This window comes from Monodelphis domestica, chromosome 1, assembly GCF_027887165.1.
Source record: "Monodelphis domestica isolate mMonDom1 chromosome 1, mMonDom1.pri, whole genome shotgun sequence".
In the NCBI taxonomy this organism is placed as follows: domain Eukaryota; kingdom Metazoa; phylum Chordata; class Mammalia; order Didelphimorphia; family Didelphidae; genus Monodelphis; species Monodelphis domestica.
This window is the reverse complement of record NC_077227.1, coordinates 2,022,894-2,040,493: the sequence shown is the minus strand read 5'-3', so window position 1 is coordinate 2,040,493 and position 17,600 is coordinate 2,022,894. Positions and strand designations below refer to the sequence as shown.

Here is a 17,600-nt window from a genome sequence, read left to right as displayed (position 1 = left end):
TCAAATCTAGCCTCCTACACTTACTAGCTGTATGACTGTAGATCACAGAGCCCTATTTGCCTCTGTTTCCTTCTCTGTAAAATAAGCTGGAAAGAAATGGCCGAGCATTCCAGTATCACTGCTAGGAAAAGTCCCGAGGGGGTCGTCGAGCGTTGGACACAGCTGAAAAGCAACCACCATGACCGTTGTTGGGTATCCCCCCTCCCCCCCTTCAGCCAAGCCCAGCCCCCTCCCTGCTAGTAGATAGTTTACCCAAATTTCCGCAGCACTCTGCAAACCATCTCTCATTCTCCTCATGACAGCCGTGGGGGCTCGTGTTGTGCCCAGTTGGCAGACGAGCAGACTGAGGCCAACAGAGGTTAAGTGACTTGCTCAGTCGGACCACCCAGCTAATGAGTACCTGAGCTCAGGTCTTCCTGTTTGCAGGGCCGGCCTTCTCTCCACAGTGGCATCCCCCAGCTGCAATTCGAGAAGCCATTTCCCCTTTTCCTGCCAGGCTACCCGGAACCCTTGCTTGGCTCCACATTCCTCCAGCTTCCCCTGGCATGGAGGTTCACCAATTGGCTGCTTCCCACGTCCTCCCTGGAGTTTCCTTTTTGGGGAATCCACTTAGAAACCCCCCTGGCTTCTTGCAGTGCTCCTTGGGGAGGCCACCTCGCTATGCCTCTGGACTCTCCCAGTGGCCTCTGCTGTTCTGGGGTCCAGTTTGCCAGGTTTAGCTCCTGCCGGCCCAGGCTTGTGCCTTGTGTGCTGCAACACTGCCCCCAGGTGGACACCAGCCCACGTGACAAAGGCACACTGTTCAGTGGCTGTGGACGAGGGGAGACACAGGCCAGCCAGCGTGGCTGTAATTTCTCGACATGCCAGATGGGGTTCTGTGGAGCGATGTCAGAAGAGCTCAAGAACTCATTCGTTTTCCAGGAATCCCAAGTGAGATTCCTAAGAATGAGGTGAAGTTTGGACACGAGCCGGATGTCGCATCATGTGGTTCAGGGAGGAGAGACAGTGGCAGCAGCAGTGAGTGCTCAGAGAGATGGTCGAGATTTTCAGTCATTTGGGAAAAATGCTCTTTTCCTAAATGTGTTGCAGGAACTGCAACCCCCCCCCCATCTAGTACACACCCATCCTCAAAATGAAGCAGATACGAAGCTGTTGGCACCCACAGCCAGTCAGTCGATCCACATCTAGTAAGCACCTACTATATGCCAGGTGCTGTGCTAAGTGCCAGGGATGCCGAAAGAGGCAAAATCCAGGCACTGCCCTCAGGAACTCACAGTTTAATGGAGGACACAACATGAAAATATGCATACATACACCTAGGTAGATTTGTGTGTGTACACGCACCCCCCCCCCACCAGACAGGCTGGTGTGAGATTTAAAATAGTGAAGCCCATAAACTGTAGTAATTAAAATAGTGGAAGATATAAATTGTGATAGATATAAGAGAGGGTGAGTAAATTTGACCTCAGAAATATGTTTCACTATAGTGTCTTGGGTTTAAAATCAAATATAAGGTGGTCGCCAGGGAAACATTCCCAATTATTCAAATACCCAAGTCAACTGGGTTTTATAGAGATTTTAATTAATAGAAATGTGGAATTAAAGAAAAGAGAGAAAGAGAGAAAAAGGAAATAAGTATGAAGGGCCTTAAGCCAACATGGCCTAGACCTGAGTCTTAAGAGAGAGAGATCAGTCAGTCAGTCTTTTAACACTCACCACAAGGTCTGCCTAAGCAAGGATTCTAGTGACACCAGGCCAGCATCATCTCAGCTGCTTTCACCAGCTCCCTCCTCCATCTGAATGTTTCAGAATCACTTTCAGCTCTTCTCTGAGCTCTTATTTTTAAGGGCAAAATCTCCTATGTCACCTCCCCTAAGTTCTTCCATCTACCAATCACTGTAGATGTTTTCCAAAAGACAGCCCATTTTGAATTCACAGCTGAGTAGATTAATCTCTTTAGTAAGTCAGAAAAAAGTTCTGCTGTGTCGACTAATTTCATTAAGAGAAAACCTCTGAGTAAGTTTTCACCTTTTAGGTCTAAGTAGTTTACAAGTTGCCCCACCTTTATAGGCACCTAGCATCCCATTGTATCAATTCCAAAAACAGTCCTGGCTCAAAGAACTCCTTTTCTTTATAAGTATGGTTTTCAAGTACTTTCATTGTTTAGCAAGGAGTTTTCTGCCCTAAAGCAGTCTTAAGTAGGGGTGGAGTAGGGATACTCCCATAGCAAGGAGTTTTCACATTCAAGTAGAGTTCTCACTATCTGGTAGGGAATTATTTCAAGTAGGGAATTGGAGGATTCCTCAATGTGGAGTAAAATTTTTAACATTCATAAGTCTGTGAAATTTTAAGGTTTACAATCCCCCCTGATGATCACTGGGAGACTAGTCTCCCCATTGATCATTTAACATAATCAATTTGTAATCCTAAATGCACTTCTAAGTATAGATATACACAATATTCAATTTTCTAAGAGAAATTAGAATAGTGAGGGGGGAAATAGAAAAGAAAAGAAAGGCGCATTGACAGAAAGCCAAATTAGGGGCCGTCCCTTTCGGCATAAATGTGTACATTTACAATAAATCTTCAATCAAAGTTCAGTTCAATCAATCATATCCAAAGTTCATTCTTGATCTTCTTGATGAAGTGTAGGTTTTCCGGCATCTTTCTGCAACAGTTCATTCTCTGGATATAAAAGTTTCAAGCTTCTTTCTTGAAGATCTTTTCTCAAACAAAATCAAATCTTGAATTTTTATAAAAATACAATCTCAAACAAAAAATTCAAAAATTCTTAGATTTTAAATTAAAATACACTGGAAGCAGAATCAATAGGAGATCATTAGGAGAGGGAAAATACTGGAATTCAGAAGGGTTGGGGAAGGCTTCCTGTACACAAGCAATTAGCTTTTCCTTCCCAGGGACTTTGCATGACTGGCTTGGTCAGTCCATCAAACCAGGCACTTTACATTCTAGCCATTATCAGGACAAGAAGAGCGTGTCAGTGACACAAAGCTTTGTGGGAAGGTCTTAGTTCAAGGGCCAGTAGGGGTCTGGACACTTTCTTACCAAGTGGGTGACACAATGAATTCCTGCACAACTCTTTAAGAAGCTCTTGATCTGGTAGTGCAGGAATACTATTGTGCCCAAAGGAGTGATGAACTGGAGGGATTCACGTGAACTGGGACGACCTCCAGGAACGGATGCAGAGTGAGAGGAGCAGAACCAGGAGAACATTGTACACAAATGGATACATTGTAGCATGATTGAATGTAACTGACTTTGCTACTAGTAGCAGTGCAACAACCCAGGACAACCCCAAGGGATTCATGAGAAAGAATGTATCCACATCCAGAGGAAGAACTGGGGGAGCAGAAATGCAAAAGAAAAACATTTCCTTGGTCACATGGTTTGATGGGACATGATTGAGGATGTAGACTAAATGATCATTCTAGTGCAAATATGAATAACACGGAAATAGGCCTTGACCAATGATACATGTTAAACCCAGTGGAATTGCTCATTGGCTATGGAAGAGGGAGGAGGAGGGATGGGAAAGAACATGAATCATGGAACCATGGAAAAATATTCTAAATTAATTAATTAAATTAATACATTTTTTAAAATGCAAAAAAGAAGCCCTGGGGCCTAGAAAAACACTCTTTGTGCCTTTCATTGATCAGACTGGGCCATTCATCCTTTCCTTCCTCAATGGGCTTGACATTATCCTGGAACAAGCCCCAAGATCCATAATGGGCCTTTCACACGGAGCTATTTAGGTACCAGCTGGATCTCCTGTCACCTTGCTGGATTCGAGTTTCAGGTAGTTTTATAAAAAATGATCCAATTCCAGAGTGACACTTGCCCCAGCCCTCTCCCTCTCCATCCAGGGGGCACTCCTGGAGAGCTGATGGCTGTCAGTCTTGGGTGTTCTCTCCTCCTGGGTGTAAATTGTTATTCCTCCTATGGGACCCTCAGATACTTCAGAAGCAGGGAGGATGCTAAACTGCTTCATTGCAGCTTTTATTTCTCTCCTACAATGTGGCTTGACTGTGGTTTGGACTCCCTCGGAGGCCATGTTTCTATCTCACAATTAACTCTTGTTTTTAAGGACATGAAATGGATAGAAGAGAAGCAAGCTCTATATCGCAGAAATCAAGAACTCGTTGAAAAGGTACTGTGGGCCTTTGATTGCTCTGTCATTCATTCATTCATTCATTCATTCATTCATTCATTCATTCATTCATTCATTCATCTAGCGTTTACTAAGTGCCCAACATGCTTAGCTTCTCCATTTGGGCGTTAGAAGGGCTCACTAAGGCTCATGGGAAGGGAATGTATGCCACTGCTGCATTCCCTGGAGACTTCATTCTAGACAGACCCTTCTGGATTTCTGTTGGGAGGTCACATGATATACTGAGAAGAGGGGAAAGAGCCAAAGCCTGCCGCTGTTTCTTCCCAGTGGGTGACTTGGACAAGTCAGTCCCATCTGAGCTTTAGTTCCTTCATGGCAGAAGGGAGGGTGTTACACTAGATGCCCTCTTAGGTCGCTTCCAGTTCTGTATTTATGACCCCATTTGCTCCCATCACAGGCTTTTGGCATCCAGCCAGCCTTTCTGTCTGCCCCCTCCTCTCACTTCTGCTCCACTGGAAGCCCCTTAAGGGCAAAGCCCAAGTCTTGGATTCGAGACACCCACGACTTAGAGACTCCTGCTTTATTGGGACCCAGCAGGTGACCTTGTTCACAGTAGGTGCCCAGGAAGTGTTGTTGATGGCAGGAATGAAAAGGATAAGCCGTGCCAGCCTTCCCCGATCACTTGGTCCCTGGGAAAGGAGAAGATCCCGAGGATGGTGACTCCATCTGTCTACTTGTTTGAGCTTGAAAATCTCTCCTGACAATGAGAGCCATCCTCAGGGGGAATGTGCTGCCTCAGGAAGTGGTGGGCTTCCCCTCCTTGGAGACCTTCCGGCAGTGTTGGGCAGCCACGTGGCAGGTACTCTCTAGGGGAGGCTTCCATCCTGTAAAGGTTGGTCCAAGGCTGCTGAGGTTCCTTCTAACTCTGGAACCCTGTGATTCCGTGCATCACTCCTTGTCCTATTGAGCTGGAACAACTAACAGTCGCCCTTCCTAGGATCTAGTTCAGACTTCCCCATCTTTCATCCCAGCAGTGCTCTGGGCCCCGGAATCCTTTGGCCGTGGGATGATGGGATGATGGGATGAGATTAACAGGACTGATTCCTATCGGGAGCTCACTTTCTAGAGGCCGTCCCTTCAGCACTTCCAGGTACCCCCTCTGGTCCTCTGGAAGAATTCAATGTTGTGTATCTTCTACCTAACTAGAAGAAGGCTCGATGATATCTCTGAGAAAAAATATATCAAATTGGCTCTATTTACTGGCTTAACTTTGAAAGAAATCTTGAATGAAATAAGCAGGCAAAGCACTTAGCAAACCTTTAAGCTCCATGTATGTGCTACTAGTAGCAGTAGTAGTGTCAGTGGTAGTAGTAGTAGCAGTAGGAGTGGTAGTACTGGTAGTACTGGTAGTAGTAGTAGCAGCAGCAGTAGTAGCAGCAGCAGCAGCAGTAGTAGTAGTAGCAGTAGTAGTAGTAGCAATAGTAGTAGTAGTAGTAGTAGTAGTAGTAGTGGTAGTGGTAGTAGTAGTAGTAGTAGTAGTAGTAGTAGTAGTAGTAGTAGTAGTAGTGGTGGTAGTTGTACCGGTAGTAGTAGTAGTAGCAGTAGTAGTACTGGTAGTAGTAGTAGTAGTAGCAGCAGCAGTAGTATTAGTAGTAGCAGTAATAGTAGTAGCAGTAGTAGTAGTACTAGTAGTAGTAGTAGTAGTGGTGGTGGTGGTAGTGGTACCAGTAGTAGTAGTAGTAGTAGTAGTAGCAGTAGTAGTACTGGTAGTAGTAGTAGTAGTAGTAGTAGTAGTAGTAGTAGCAGCAGTAGTATTGGTAGTAGCAGTAATAGTAGTAGCAGTAGCAGTAGTAGCAGTAGTAGTACTGGTAGTAGTAGTAGTAGTAGTAGTAGTAGTAGTAGTAGTAGTAGTAGTAGTAGTTGTAGTAGTTGTAGTAGTAGTAGTGTAGTAGTAGTAGTAGTAGTAGTAGTAGTAGTAGTAGTAGTAGTAGCAGCAGCAGCAGCAGCAGCAGCAGCAGTAGCAGCAGCAGCAGTAGTAGCAGCAACAGCAGCAGCAGCAGCAGCAGCAGCAGCAGCAGCAGCAGCAGTAGTAGCAGAGCAGTAGTAGTAGCTGCAGCAGCAGCAGCAGTAGTAGTAGTAGCAGCAGCAGCAGCAGCAGCAGCAGCAGTAGTAGTAGCAGCAGCAGCAGCAGCAGCAGTAGTAGTAGCAGCAGCAGCAGCAGCAGCAGCAGCAGTAGTAGTAGCAGCAGCAGCAGCAGCAGCAGTAGTAGTAGCAGCAGCAGCAGCAGCAGCAGTAGTAGTAGCAGCAGCAGCAGCAATAGTAGTAGCAGCAGCAGCAGCAATAGTAGTAGCAGCAGCAGCAGCAATAGTAGTAGTAGTAGTACTGGTAGCAGTAGTAGTAAAGGGCTGTGCCCAAGGGAGCTCCAGGGGTGGCCTCTGAGGCCACCCTCTTCACACGCCGTGCTTGGGGGACATCTGTCCCAAAGGAACCCCGTGCTCTCAGCCCACACCACTAGCGAAGCCAGAGCCTCCCCTTGGGCAGGGTCTCCCTTCTTCCTGCTCGAGAGTTTGGCAGTCTGGAAGAGGCTGCCAGCGTTCCAGGGGCTGCCCAGCGGAGGCCAGGAGGGCGGCGCCAGCGTGTTGCTTCTCTTGAATTTTCCGTTTTATTTTGAATCTGGCAATTCTCAAGAGCACGAAGAGTCCGGCGTGCAAAGGGAAGGTCCGCAGAGCAGGCCGCGTGGAGCTGGGCTGTGGCCGGTCTCCGCGGGCCCCTCGGTTACAGGCCGGTCCAGCAGAATGCTCTGTTCGGTGCCCTTCGGAGACGCCTTCTTTGGCGGACGGGAGCTCCGCCCCCTCTTTCAGCCCTGGACAGCTCCCTTCGCAGGAAGTCTGTGGTTTGGTGTCCCATTTCCCGCCCGGCCCTGGCAGTATCCGTTTCTGCTTGGCCGTGGAACTTTGGCTGCCCCCAGAGAGGAAGTGAGCTGGCCCGAGGGTGATCCCCGGGTGCCCCTGAAGCCAGGAGACCCTCTCACGGCCCTGGGAGCCCTGGGGCGCCTCTTGATCTCCGGTAGTGGGATCGCTACCACCATGCAGTCAGCATGGGACACTGAAGATCTAGACGGTGGCCACGCCCTGGCGCTCTCCTCTAGCCGGAACCCCATCCCCGCAATGAGTCCACAATGGGCATCTGCGAACTCCGCCTCCCGCTCGCCGCCCCACTCGGCCAGGCAGCTCTGGAAGCCCGTTTCATCCCTCCTGGGCCTCGGTCACTGGCCCTGGGCTGCCAGGAGCTGAATTCGAGGCCTTCTCCACCTCCCACCAAAGAACAGCGCCAGCTTTTGGCCTAGCGAGCAGCGTCTACTCAAGCGCGACTGTGTGCTGGGCGCGTCCACGTTAGCAAAGGCATCTCTGTGGCTCGTGGTGGCCAGGACAGGCCTGAAAAGCCCCCGAGTGTGGCCCGAAGGGCGTAAGAGTTCTCTTCATTAACTCCCCAAATGTGGATATTCGGCACCAGCCCTAACCCTAGCCCTAACCCACCAGCCCCTTAAGCGACTCAGGATCCTACCGGAGCACCACATGAGCTGTTTCCTTTGGCTGCAGCCAGTTGCTCCGAAGCAGTGCGCTGGCCACTGGTGGTCTGAGACTTCCACAGCCAGGCCAAGAAGCCCCTTGGGGTCATTGTACCTGCCGGGACAGCCAGCCGGGGCTCAGATTCTGAGTTGACTCGGTCCTCCCCCTCCCCCTCCTCCTCCTCCTAGTTCTCCCCCTCCTCCCCTCCCCTTCCCCTCCCCCTCCTCCTTCTCTTTCCTTCTCCTCCTTCCCCCTCCTCTCTCTCCTTCCCTCCTCCTCGTTCTCCTCCTCCCCCTCCTCCCTTCCTCCTCCCCTCCCCCTCCCCCTCCCCCTCCTCCTAAGTACACAGAGAGAAGGAGATGCATTTTTGGAGCAGGAGAGGAAAAGCCAGGTGAGGTTCCCTGTAGACGGTGATTCGAAATCGGTCCGTGGCAGCCGCCACGTCAAGGGGCTCCTTGACTTCTGTGAGGGTTTTGCACCATCCAAAGGAAGAGCTCAGCCAAGAGCTCAGCAGGGCGGGTGCTGCTGTCCCCGGAGTGCCACAGAAGACATTCCAAGGCCAGCAGACAGTCCTCCGTCAACAGGGTCATGGTAGTCCACCCCAGTCACCTGCTAGGAGGGGGAGGGGGGTCCCGGCTCTGGGTTTGCTGAAGCAGAGCAGGTGGGCTTAGGAACAAGTCACACAGGGCTCACACAGGGCTCATTCAGTGCTCACGCATGGCTCACACAGGGCTCATGCAGGGCTCGCATGTGGCTCACACAGGGCTCACACAGGGCTCATTCAGTGCTCACGCTTGGCTCACACAGGGCTCATGCAGGGCTCGCATGTGGCTCACACAGGGCTCGCATGTGGCTCACACGTGGCTCACACAGGGCTCGTGCAGGGCTCACACGTGGCTCACACAGGGCTCACACAGGGCTCATTCAGTGCTCACGCTTGGCTCACACAGGGCTCGTGCAGGGCTCGCATGTGGCTCACACAGGGCTCACACGTGGCTCACACAGGGCTCATGCGTGGCTCACACAGGGCTCATGCAAGGCTCACACGTGGCTCACACAGGGCTCGCGCAGGCTCATGTGTGACTCGCGCAGGGCTCGCACGGGGCTCGCTTGGAGGAGAACGTGGCATCTGGGCCATTAGTGGATGTTGCTGGCTCTGATCCAAGCCAAGGCCTGACAAGGGCCATTTCTAGGGCCGGATCTCCTCGGTGCAGCCCTAGCAGGGAGCCGCCGGTCGGGTCAGCTGCTCTCTCGACTGGAGCGAAGGCACAGAGTGGAGCATCCCAGAACGTGTGCCAGTGTGATCGCTTGGGGACGCTTTGCTTCCTTTTTAGATCAAGCAGATGGAGACGGAAGAAGCCCGGCTCAAGCATGACGTCCAGGACGCGAAGGACCAGAATGAGCTCTTGGAATTCCGGATCTTAGAGCTGGAGGTGAGTGTTGGGGGGAGCCGCCCCCTAGTAAGGCTGAGGCTCCATGGAGACGCTCCAGGGCAGGGGAAGGGCTCCCACAGCCATCCCTGGAGGGAAGGCCCATCTTCGCAGTGCCCTGGATCTCATGCTCAGGCCTCTGTTGGCCACTGATGGGCTCTTGATGGCCAAAGGGAGGCAGGACTAATGAGTGACGGATGGTGGCAGGGAGGTGATGGGCATCCAGGCTGCAGGCAGAAGCCCTGAAGAGTGTGCCCTGCCTGTGACCCTCCCTGGGGAGATGGAGGGCTGTCCTCCCCCCTCTGCCCCCGTGACCCTCCCCGGGGAGACGGAGGGTGTGCCCAGGCCTCCCCCTCTGCCCCCGTGACCCTCCCCGGGGAGACGGAGGGTGTGCCCAGGCCTCCCCCTCTGCCCCTCGTGCTCCACGGCCCCTCTCTGGTGCCGCGTGCCCGAATCCTCGGAGCCCCTCGGTGCGTGCGCTGGAACATCGGCCGGGTGTTTGTTCTGCTCTGCGTCTCAGGAGCGGGAAAGGAAGTCCCCCGCCATCAACTTCCACCAGACGCCCTTCGTGGACGGGAAGAGCCCCTTGCAGGTGTACTGCGAGGCTGAGGGCGTCACGGTCAGTACTGCCCCACCCCACCCCCGCCTCCCCCCAGCGCCTGGGCCGCCCGGCTCACTGGCCGCTTGCTTCTTCTCTGGCTGCCTAGGACATCCTGGTGGCCGAGCTCATGAAGAAGCTGGACATCTTGGGGGACAACGCCGTAAGTGTATGTTCCTTTACTGACTTGGCATGCTTGGGCCCCTTGGGGGGCCCCTGGGGAGCCCCCGCACCCCCTCCACCCTTTCACAGCTCCCGCGAGCCCCCTCAGGGCCCTTCCAGCTCCCGCAGTCTAGCGTTTGGGCTCTCGGCAGAAGGTCGGCCTTCAGCATTCAGGCTGCCATTTTGTTTTGTGTCTCCATCTCGGCTCTGGGGCGATTGTCCCTCCTCCTGCGCTTGCTGTGTGCGAGGGGCCCTCCGTGCTCGTGCTCTGGATGCGCTTAGTATCTGGTGGATGTGGGGGGGGGGGGGGGGGGCGGGAGGCCTTCCGGCCCCTCCCCCGCCAAAGTCACAAGAGTTTCCTGGCTGCTCTCCAAACTCGCTCTTATTTAGCATCTGCTCTCCCGCACTGCCGTCCTCTTTACTTTAAGAAGCCCGGCCTTCCGTCTCAGGGTCAGTGCCAGGCTCAGTGCCAGGGCAGCACAGCTCTAAGGACTGTGTGAGGGGAGTCGGCGCTCCAAACCAGGCCCCCCCTTTGGGCTCCGAGGCGCGGCCCCTCCCCCGTCAGGAGCCCCAGGTGGACATGCTCCTGGCCAGCCCGGACCAGGGAGGTGACGGACCAGGTAGATGGAGCACCCACGGGCCTCCTGATGGAGGATCAGCCTCCGGCCTGCCTTGGCTGTGCCCCAGGGCTCCATAGTGCTGCCTCAAAGGCCCCCCTCGCTGCCCCTCTCGGGGGGGGGGGCCAGCTCCCTCCCTCGCTCGCTCCGGGCTCCCCGAGAACTCCCTGCCAGTGCAGGTGGGCAGCCTGGCCCACGGCGCAGTGCAGGGAGCCGAGCTTCCGCTTGCTGGTGTCCCAGGCTAAGAATCAGGTTTCGGGCCAGAAGAGCCGCCCCCGTTCCCAGCCGAGGAAGGCGGCCTTCGGTCCAGGGTTCCGGCTGCCCTGTGGCTGCGAGGCAGGTTTTCTGGGCTCCTCGTCCTCCTCCAGCAGTGCCGAACCTCCCCCTGTGACACCCACTTCTCCTTGTCCAGCCATGGGGAGAGCCCCAGCCCGGCCTTGGGGGCTGCCGGGGGGGGGGATGTAGCTCTGCCAGGGGCTGGCAGGGCCAGTCTGCAGCCTGGGGGGAATGAGCTGGGGTGCAGGGGGTGCAGCCAGAGCAGAGGCTCCACCAGATGGCAGCTGCCTTCCTTTGGCCCCCGAGCAGGCTGAGCCCCCCCCAGGAGGAGGTCGGCAGACCTCCACTTCAGGTATGCAGGGGCAGGAGAGGCACGAGATAAGCGCCCCCCCCCCCGTCAGTTAGCTTCACCCTGCCTGCTCTTCCGGGGGCCACGTGGCCGAGGCCCAGGGCTGGGACGGTGGGACAGTGGCCACCCGCCATCACCTGAAGCCACAGTGCTCGGGCTGTGGTCCTGCCAGGTCGGAGACCCTCCCAGGCTGCCATCTGCCTCCCCAGAGGGGTGAGGGCCGCTCTCTGCTCACTGTCCCCATTTCATTAGGCTCCAACTTTTGGCGGAGGCCCTTCTCTCTCCTCTTGGTCTGCAAGTTCCCTGGAAACAGGGACCCAACATCTCTCCCTTCTGCCTCTCATCTGCGTGTCTTCCCCATCTGCCAGCACTTAATCAGCACCCATTACATTCTCACTAGAGGAGGGGAGGGAGGGAGGAGAGAAGGAAGGAAGGAAGGAAGGAAGGAAGGAAGGAAGGAAGGAAGGAAGGAAGGAAGGAAGGAAGGAAGGAAGGAAGGAAGGAAGGAAGGAAGGAAGGAAGGAAGGAAGGAAGGAAGGAAGGAAGGAAGGAAGGAAGGAAGGAAGGAAGGAAGGAAGGAAGGAAGGAAGGAAGGAAGGAAGGAAGGAAGGAAGGAAGGAAGGAAGGAAGGAAGGAAGGAAGGAAGGAAGGAAGGAAGGAAGGAAGGAAGGAAGGAAGGAAGGAAGGAAGGAAGGAAGGAAGGAAGGAAGGAAGGAAGGAAGGAAGGAAGGAAGGAAGGGGTGGACATGATTGGAGTCTGTTTGAAACTCTCCCAATTGGTTGCCTGAACCATGTTAGCTCATGCCCACAGGTCCCCGGGCAACCCCTCTGTGGTGTGCCCTCCTCTTCCCTGGTGGCAGGGGGCACATTAGAGCAGGCTGTCTCTTTCCTCCGGCTCCTGGCCCATTTGGGAGCCCAACAAAAGCGATTCCACTGGAGTAGTGCCGTCTGGGGGATGTTCCCATCACATGCTTCTTCCCAGCCTTACAAATGAACTCTCCATTTCCACATCCAATGATGCCCTCGTTCTCCTCGCCCCTGGGCAGCCTCTTCCTGGACACTCTACTCTTCCCTCTCAGTTTTAGATCGCCGTCCACCTCCTGACCCAGAAGCCAGAGCCCTGCATGCTCCTCGCTTTCTCGGGATCTCTTCTGTCGGCGATCTCCCGAACGCAGGGGGTTCGTTGTCCCCTCTGCACAAATGGTTCTTAAGTTTGCATGTATGGAGAGCAGCTTTCTCCTTCAAGTTAAGGTCTGCCACTTGCCATCTGTGTGACCTTGAGGAAGTCACTGAACTTCTCTTGACGACTCCTATCTACCCCTGAACGTCCTCTCCAGACCTCAGACTCAGCTTGTCCACAGTGAGTTTCTTCTCCAAGGCTTCCCATTTCCGTGGGGGGCATCCTTCTTCTTCCCATTGCCCAAGTCCTCTACCTCCCCACATCGCCTCGGTTGCCAAGTCTCGCCAGTTCTGCCTCTGCAGCATCTCTTCCCATTCATCCCCTCCTCTTCATCCTTGCCGTCTCCTGGACTGCTAGAACAGCGTCCTCACTGGTATCAGCATTCCTCGGCTGCCCTTGTGTCACTCCCCTGCTCAAGGAGCGTTCGTGGCTCACTATGCCTCTAGAGAAAACAATGTCAAGCACTTTGTTTACACTGAGGCCCACAGCCAGGTTCCTTCCCACATTCCCAGATTGATTTTCTTTTCGTCTTATTCTGCCGGCTACACTGCAGCCAATCTGGACAAGCAGCTGTTCCCCGAACTTGACGGGTTCTGCCGTCCCTTGGCAGGCCTCGGCTCTCCCCTCGCTGTGTCTCCCAGAATGCCTGGCTTCATTCCGGGCTGAGCTCGGGAACTTCTCTAGGGAGCCTGCTACGAGCTGCCTCCTTCCAGGCGTCGCTGCTCTCTCCCTCCTCGGATTGTATTCACACATTCGATGGTGCCTCCTCACGCGCGCTCCACCAGGGGATATAAACAAGCTCACCGAGGGCTCCCGTTTAGGGCTTTTTGCTTTTCTTTCCCAGCAGCTAGTTCAGCGCTTCTCATGTTAACACATCAACGACTGTAGCAGCGGCTCCGGCAGCAGCAGAACCGAACCGCTTTTGAGCGTCCGGGGAGCTCCCAGTGTGGATGCTCCATCCACCAGGGCAGATTGTGGCTTGCTTGGCCTCCCATCCTCCCGTCACTGCCCTGGTTTGGGTCTTTCCTTGGACCCCCTTTGCTCTTTGCAGCATTCTCTCCCGAAACACCTTCATAGTGCTCTGAGAGCCCCTGTGTGCATCCTGGGGCCGAGGGAGCCTGGATTCTGGAGCTTGCTGGAATCGCGTGGGAAGCACTGGCCCGTGGATCCTCAGACACGACACCCGAAGCCAAGGCCGGAGCCGTCCCGTGGATGTGCGCGGACCTTGGCGGGCAAACACGGCGGAGCTCCCCGAGCGTGTGCCCCGAGCCTGCTTGGGCTGCTCTGCAGTCTGTGCCCGAGGTTCGAGGCCCCCGCGTCGGCCGATTGGCGTCAGCGCTTCATTGGCAGGGCCGGAATGCCGTGCCTGAGTCGGGCAGAAAGGACCCCGAGTCTCCGGCCGAGCCTAGCTCACCCCCAGAGGCCAGGGAACCGCAGTGCCAGAGGCCGCAGCCATTCTGCAGCCATTCCCGGTCCCAAGCGCTGCTCGATAGTCCAGGCGTGGACTGTCACTGTCTCTTTACACAAGTGTGCCCAGAGCCGGGTGTCTGGGCAGAGCACTGGCCACCTGGGAGTAGACAGTGCTGGAGGCCAGGCTTGCCCCATCCCAGCAAGCAGGGTGAGGTCAGCAGGCTGCAACCGAGAGCCAATCGCAGGGCCTCTCCCTGAGGCAAAGCGAATGGGTCTGGGAAGTCGGAGGCCATGGAGAAACCGAGGACAGGTGAAGGCACACCCCGTTCTGAGGCAGGTCTCGGCTCTCTGCGGGACGCTTCTCCGGAATCCCCGGGGCCTTGGACGAGGGAGAAGCAGCCGAGCCTGGAATTCACTCGCTCTCTCTTCTGCTTTTGCCTGTAGAATCTGACCAACGAGGAGCAAGTCATTGTCATCCAGGCGAGGACGGTGCTGACCCTGGCTGAGAAGGTAACCCAAACTCCAGCCCTTTGCTGGTGCCTGTGAAGCGTCCGAAGTAGGGGGTGGGCAGCGCATACGGGAATTCCCGAGCAGTCCCCGGCTTGGCAAATGTTCCTGGTCAAGATCCACCCTGTCACTGTGACATTCACTTAGTCTTTGGGATCGCAGACGCCCAAATGCCCACGTTGGCCAGACGAGACTTGACTTTGGGCCAAGAGAAACCACCGGTGCAGCCACCAGTGGCAGATTGCTGCCAACTCGGGTTCGGCCGTAAAAAGGTCACTCGGGATGTTCATTGGGAAAGTCCCAGCCCGTAGCCCTGAGGCGCAGGGCTCGCAGTCCTCCTTGCCCACCCTGCCTACCTGTCGCCTCCACTGCCCGGTGCCCATTCCTGCTAGAGGCAGAGCCTGCAACACCGAGAGATGTTGATTTGGAAAGACGGACATGGACTGTCTTTGGGCAGCTGGAGGCCAACACACCCTCCCTCCCCCCAACAAACTCTTTCTAGAGGAGAGACTAGAGATGGTTTGGTTGGGGAGTAGGTAGGAAGGGGGAGGGGTTTCCAGCAATGCCAACCCCCTCGAGCTACTGATCTCCCAAAGCCTGATCACCCAAAGGCCCCTGGGAAGAACCCCAGAGCTATAGCATCACTCTTGACTGCACTGGTAAGAGTAGCAAGCCGGCGCACGACTGGGTCCATCTCTAACAGCCTCCCTCTCCTCATCGGTGATCAGACTCAGGACGATAGCTGGGGGAGAATTGGCCTTGCTCCCTGAGAGATCCTGGGGAGATCCTTGAGGGCTCCCTTCCCCTTCCTTTCTCTGCTCAGCACATTTTGGCCGAATTCCCGGGGCCTTTGACAAGTGTCTCTGGCTGCGCTCTACAACCTTTGAGGCTGATTGAGCGTCTGGGCATGACTTCTTGCTCTATCTTTTATGTTCAGTGGCTCCAGCAGATAGAAGTGACCGAGTCTGCCCTGCAGCAGAAGATGGTGGATCTGGAGAATGAGAAGGTAGGCAGTACCTCCAAGAGCTAGGAAAGCCATTGTCAAGGCAGTAGGGCCAGGCCACCCCTAACCAAGCCATGACCCTTTTTCTGCCTTCAGGAGTTATTTAGCAAACAGAAGGGCTATCTGGACGAAGAGCTGGATTACAGGAAGCAATCTCTGGACCAAGCACACAAGGTAAAAGCCAAGATCCCACTGTGTGTGGCCAAAAAGCCTCCAAGGGCTTTCCTCGTCTCCGGTCCCCTCACCCTCTCGGTTACCTTCATCAGCTACCAACATAGCTGGCAGCTGGAGATAAAATCATTGTCCCCAGTCTACATTGAGAGATATAGTATCGACAGCTGGGCTGCCGAGAGTCCCTTCCACTCTTCCTGGGGGGAGCACATTAGGAAGGACAGTGACAAGCTGGAAGAGATTGTGATCAGTGTTGACTTACAGTTAAATCCAGGTAGGCAACCAGGGAAACTAGTCGAGGGGAACCAGGCTAGTGAAGGATCCAAGAGCTTGCAAAATAAAATTTAGGTGAAGAAGCAAGGGATACTAGTCCTGGAGAAGAGATGACTTGGGAATAACATGATGTTTGTCTTTAAGGATGTACAAGGCTGTCATTTAGGAAAGCTTAGTTTGCCCTCAGAGGGGAGAACTAGGACCAAAGGGGAGAATTGCAAAGAAGAAAATTTAGATTTGATGTCAGTAAAAGCTTCATAACAATTAGAGCTTCCCTAAACATGGAATGATCTGCTTCTGGAAGCAGTTGGTCCTCCCTCAGTAACATCTCTGAATACAAGCCAGGTGTCCCCTTGCTGCTGGTGTGCTGGAGAGGAGCGTTCCTTTTCAGGGATGGGTTGGACTAGATAGCCATGGGGGTCCCTTGGAACTCTTAGCTTCAGGGATATATCTTAGCTTGTCATTCTTCTTCCTTAAATTTAGCACCCACAATGGAACAAAAATACTTCAGATTTGATATACCCAGTGTAGACCTTCACCCCTGTGCTCTGGACACTGGCCTCTCTGAGTGAGGTCAAAATCACATTAGTTTTCTAGACTGCTTTATCAGTCTTAACTCAGTGGGCCTGAAGCCCACCAACATCTCTCCAAACTAACTCTTATTTAGTTTCTGCTGTCATGTACTTATATATTTTTTCTTTTAAAAAACCCTTACCTTCCATCTTAGAAGCAATACTATGTATTGGTACCAGGGCAGTAGAGCAATAAGGACTGTGTAATGGGAGTTAAGTGACTTGCCCAGGGTCACACAGCTAAGATGTGTCTGAAGCCATATTTGTACCAAAAAACTTCTGGTCTCTTAACTTTATAACACCAAGACTAGAATTCTCTTTAATGAATCTTATCTGATTACATTTAACCCAATATTCTAGCCTCTTGGGTTCTTTTTGGATCCTGATTCTCTCACCCAACATGTTAGCTTGAGGACATCTGCACTTCTGAGAAGAATATCAGATTTATCTTCATCCAGCTTATCAGTTAAAATGGCAGAGAGCACAGAGGCGTTCTCAGGTCCTCGGCATACTATACTACAGACCTCTCCCTCACTCCACCCCCTCCCATTTGGAGCTTTGAATGGCCATCTTTTTTTACCCAGCAGTTCCAGCAAATTCCAAATCACTTACTTATATGGTTATGCAACCTACATCTGTCCATTTTTTTCTACTAGAATAAATGGTCTGAGACACTGTCAAATGCATTACTGAAATCTGGGCAGACTTTATTTATAGCACTCCCTGATCTTCCAGCCTAGTAACTCTGTCTAAAAGGCAAATAGGCTAGTCTGCCATGACCTATATTAGATGTGGCATGGATGACTTCTGGTGACTAAACTTCCCTTCTGGGATGCTGAAGGCCCTGACATTTACCTGCTCCCCTAGAGAAGCCTGCCTACAGGGGAGAGAGCCTGTTTTCGGAGATCTGAACCTTGGGCATGCCCACCTCGTATCAGTAAAGCTTTTCAAATAAGCAAGAATAGATCATGTTTATGTGTATGCATGTGTGTACTGTATGTATATACATATATGTATATGTGCAGCCAGGATAGCAAAGGACACAAGATACACGGACATTTATTTGTATGTGTCTATACATGTATGAATTTTATGTGTGTGTGTATATGGAGAGAGACAGAGAGAGAGAGGTCTTCTGTGGCGTGTAATGACAGGTATGTGATGCTGTGGAAGATACTTGATCCATTCTTCTCTCTCACATGGTTTTTTAAACCTTTGTATTATCTCCTCCTTTCTTAAAGAGATGAACCCAAATCTCACTCAGCCTTTGTCAATATCCGTTCTGCATCACTTTCTTTCTCACACTGGGAAGGAGGTAGGTGATGGGGTTTGAGACTGAGACTGCGACAGC

The 17,600-nt window shown here is 53.1% G+C and overlaps 1 protein-coding gene across 5 annotated transcripts in view; it reads left to right on the top strand.

The window, feature by feature from the left end:
• Positions 1–17,600, top strand: part of JAKMIP3 (Janus kinase and microtubule interacting protein 3) — an 85,998-nt gene that overhangs the window by 59,872 nt on the left and 8,526 nt on the right. For 3 of the 5 annotated variants that reach the window (XM_056794889.1, XM_056794887.1, XM_056794895.1), the window contains 7 exons: positions 4,109–4,171; positions 9,036–9,134; positions 9,652–9,750; positions 9,839–9,892; positions 14,168–14,233; positions 15,168–15,236; positions 15,330–15,407. In XM_056794889.1, the coding sequence (XP_056650867.1) occupies positions 4,109–4,171; positions 9,036–9,134; positions 9,652–9,750; positions 9,839–9,892; positions 14,168–14,233; positions 15,168–15,236; positions 15,330–15,407 (528 nt within the window). Of the gene's footprint in view, positions 1–4,108; positions 4,172–9,035; positions 9,135–9,651; positions 9,751–9,838; positions 9,899–14,167; positions 14,234–15,167; positions 15,237–15,329; positions 15,408–17,600 lie in introns of all 5 variants that reach the window. The other 2 variants (XM_056794884.1, XM_056794890.1) reach the window with 1 other exon arrangement.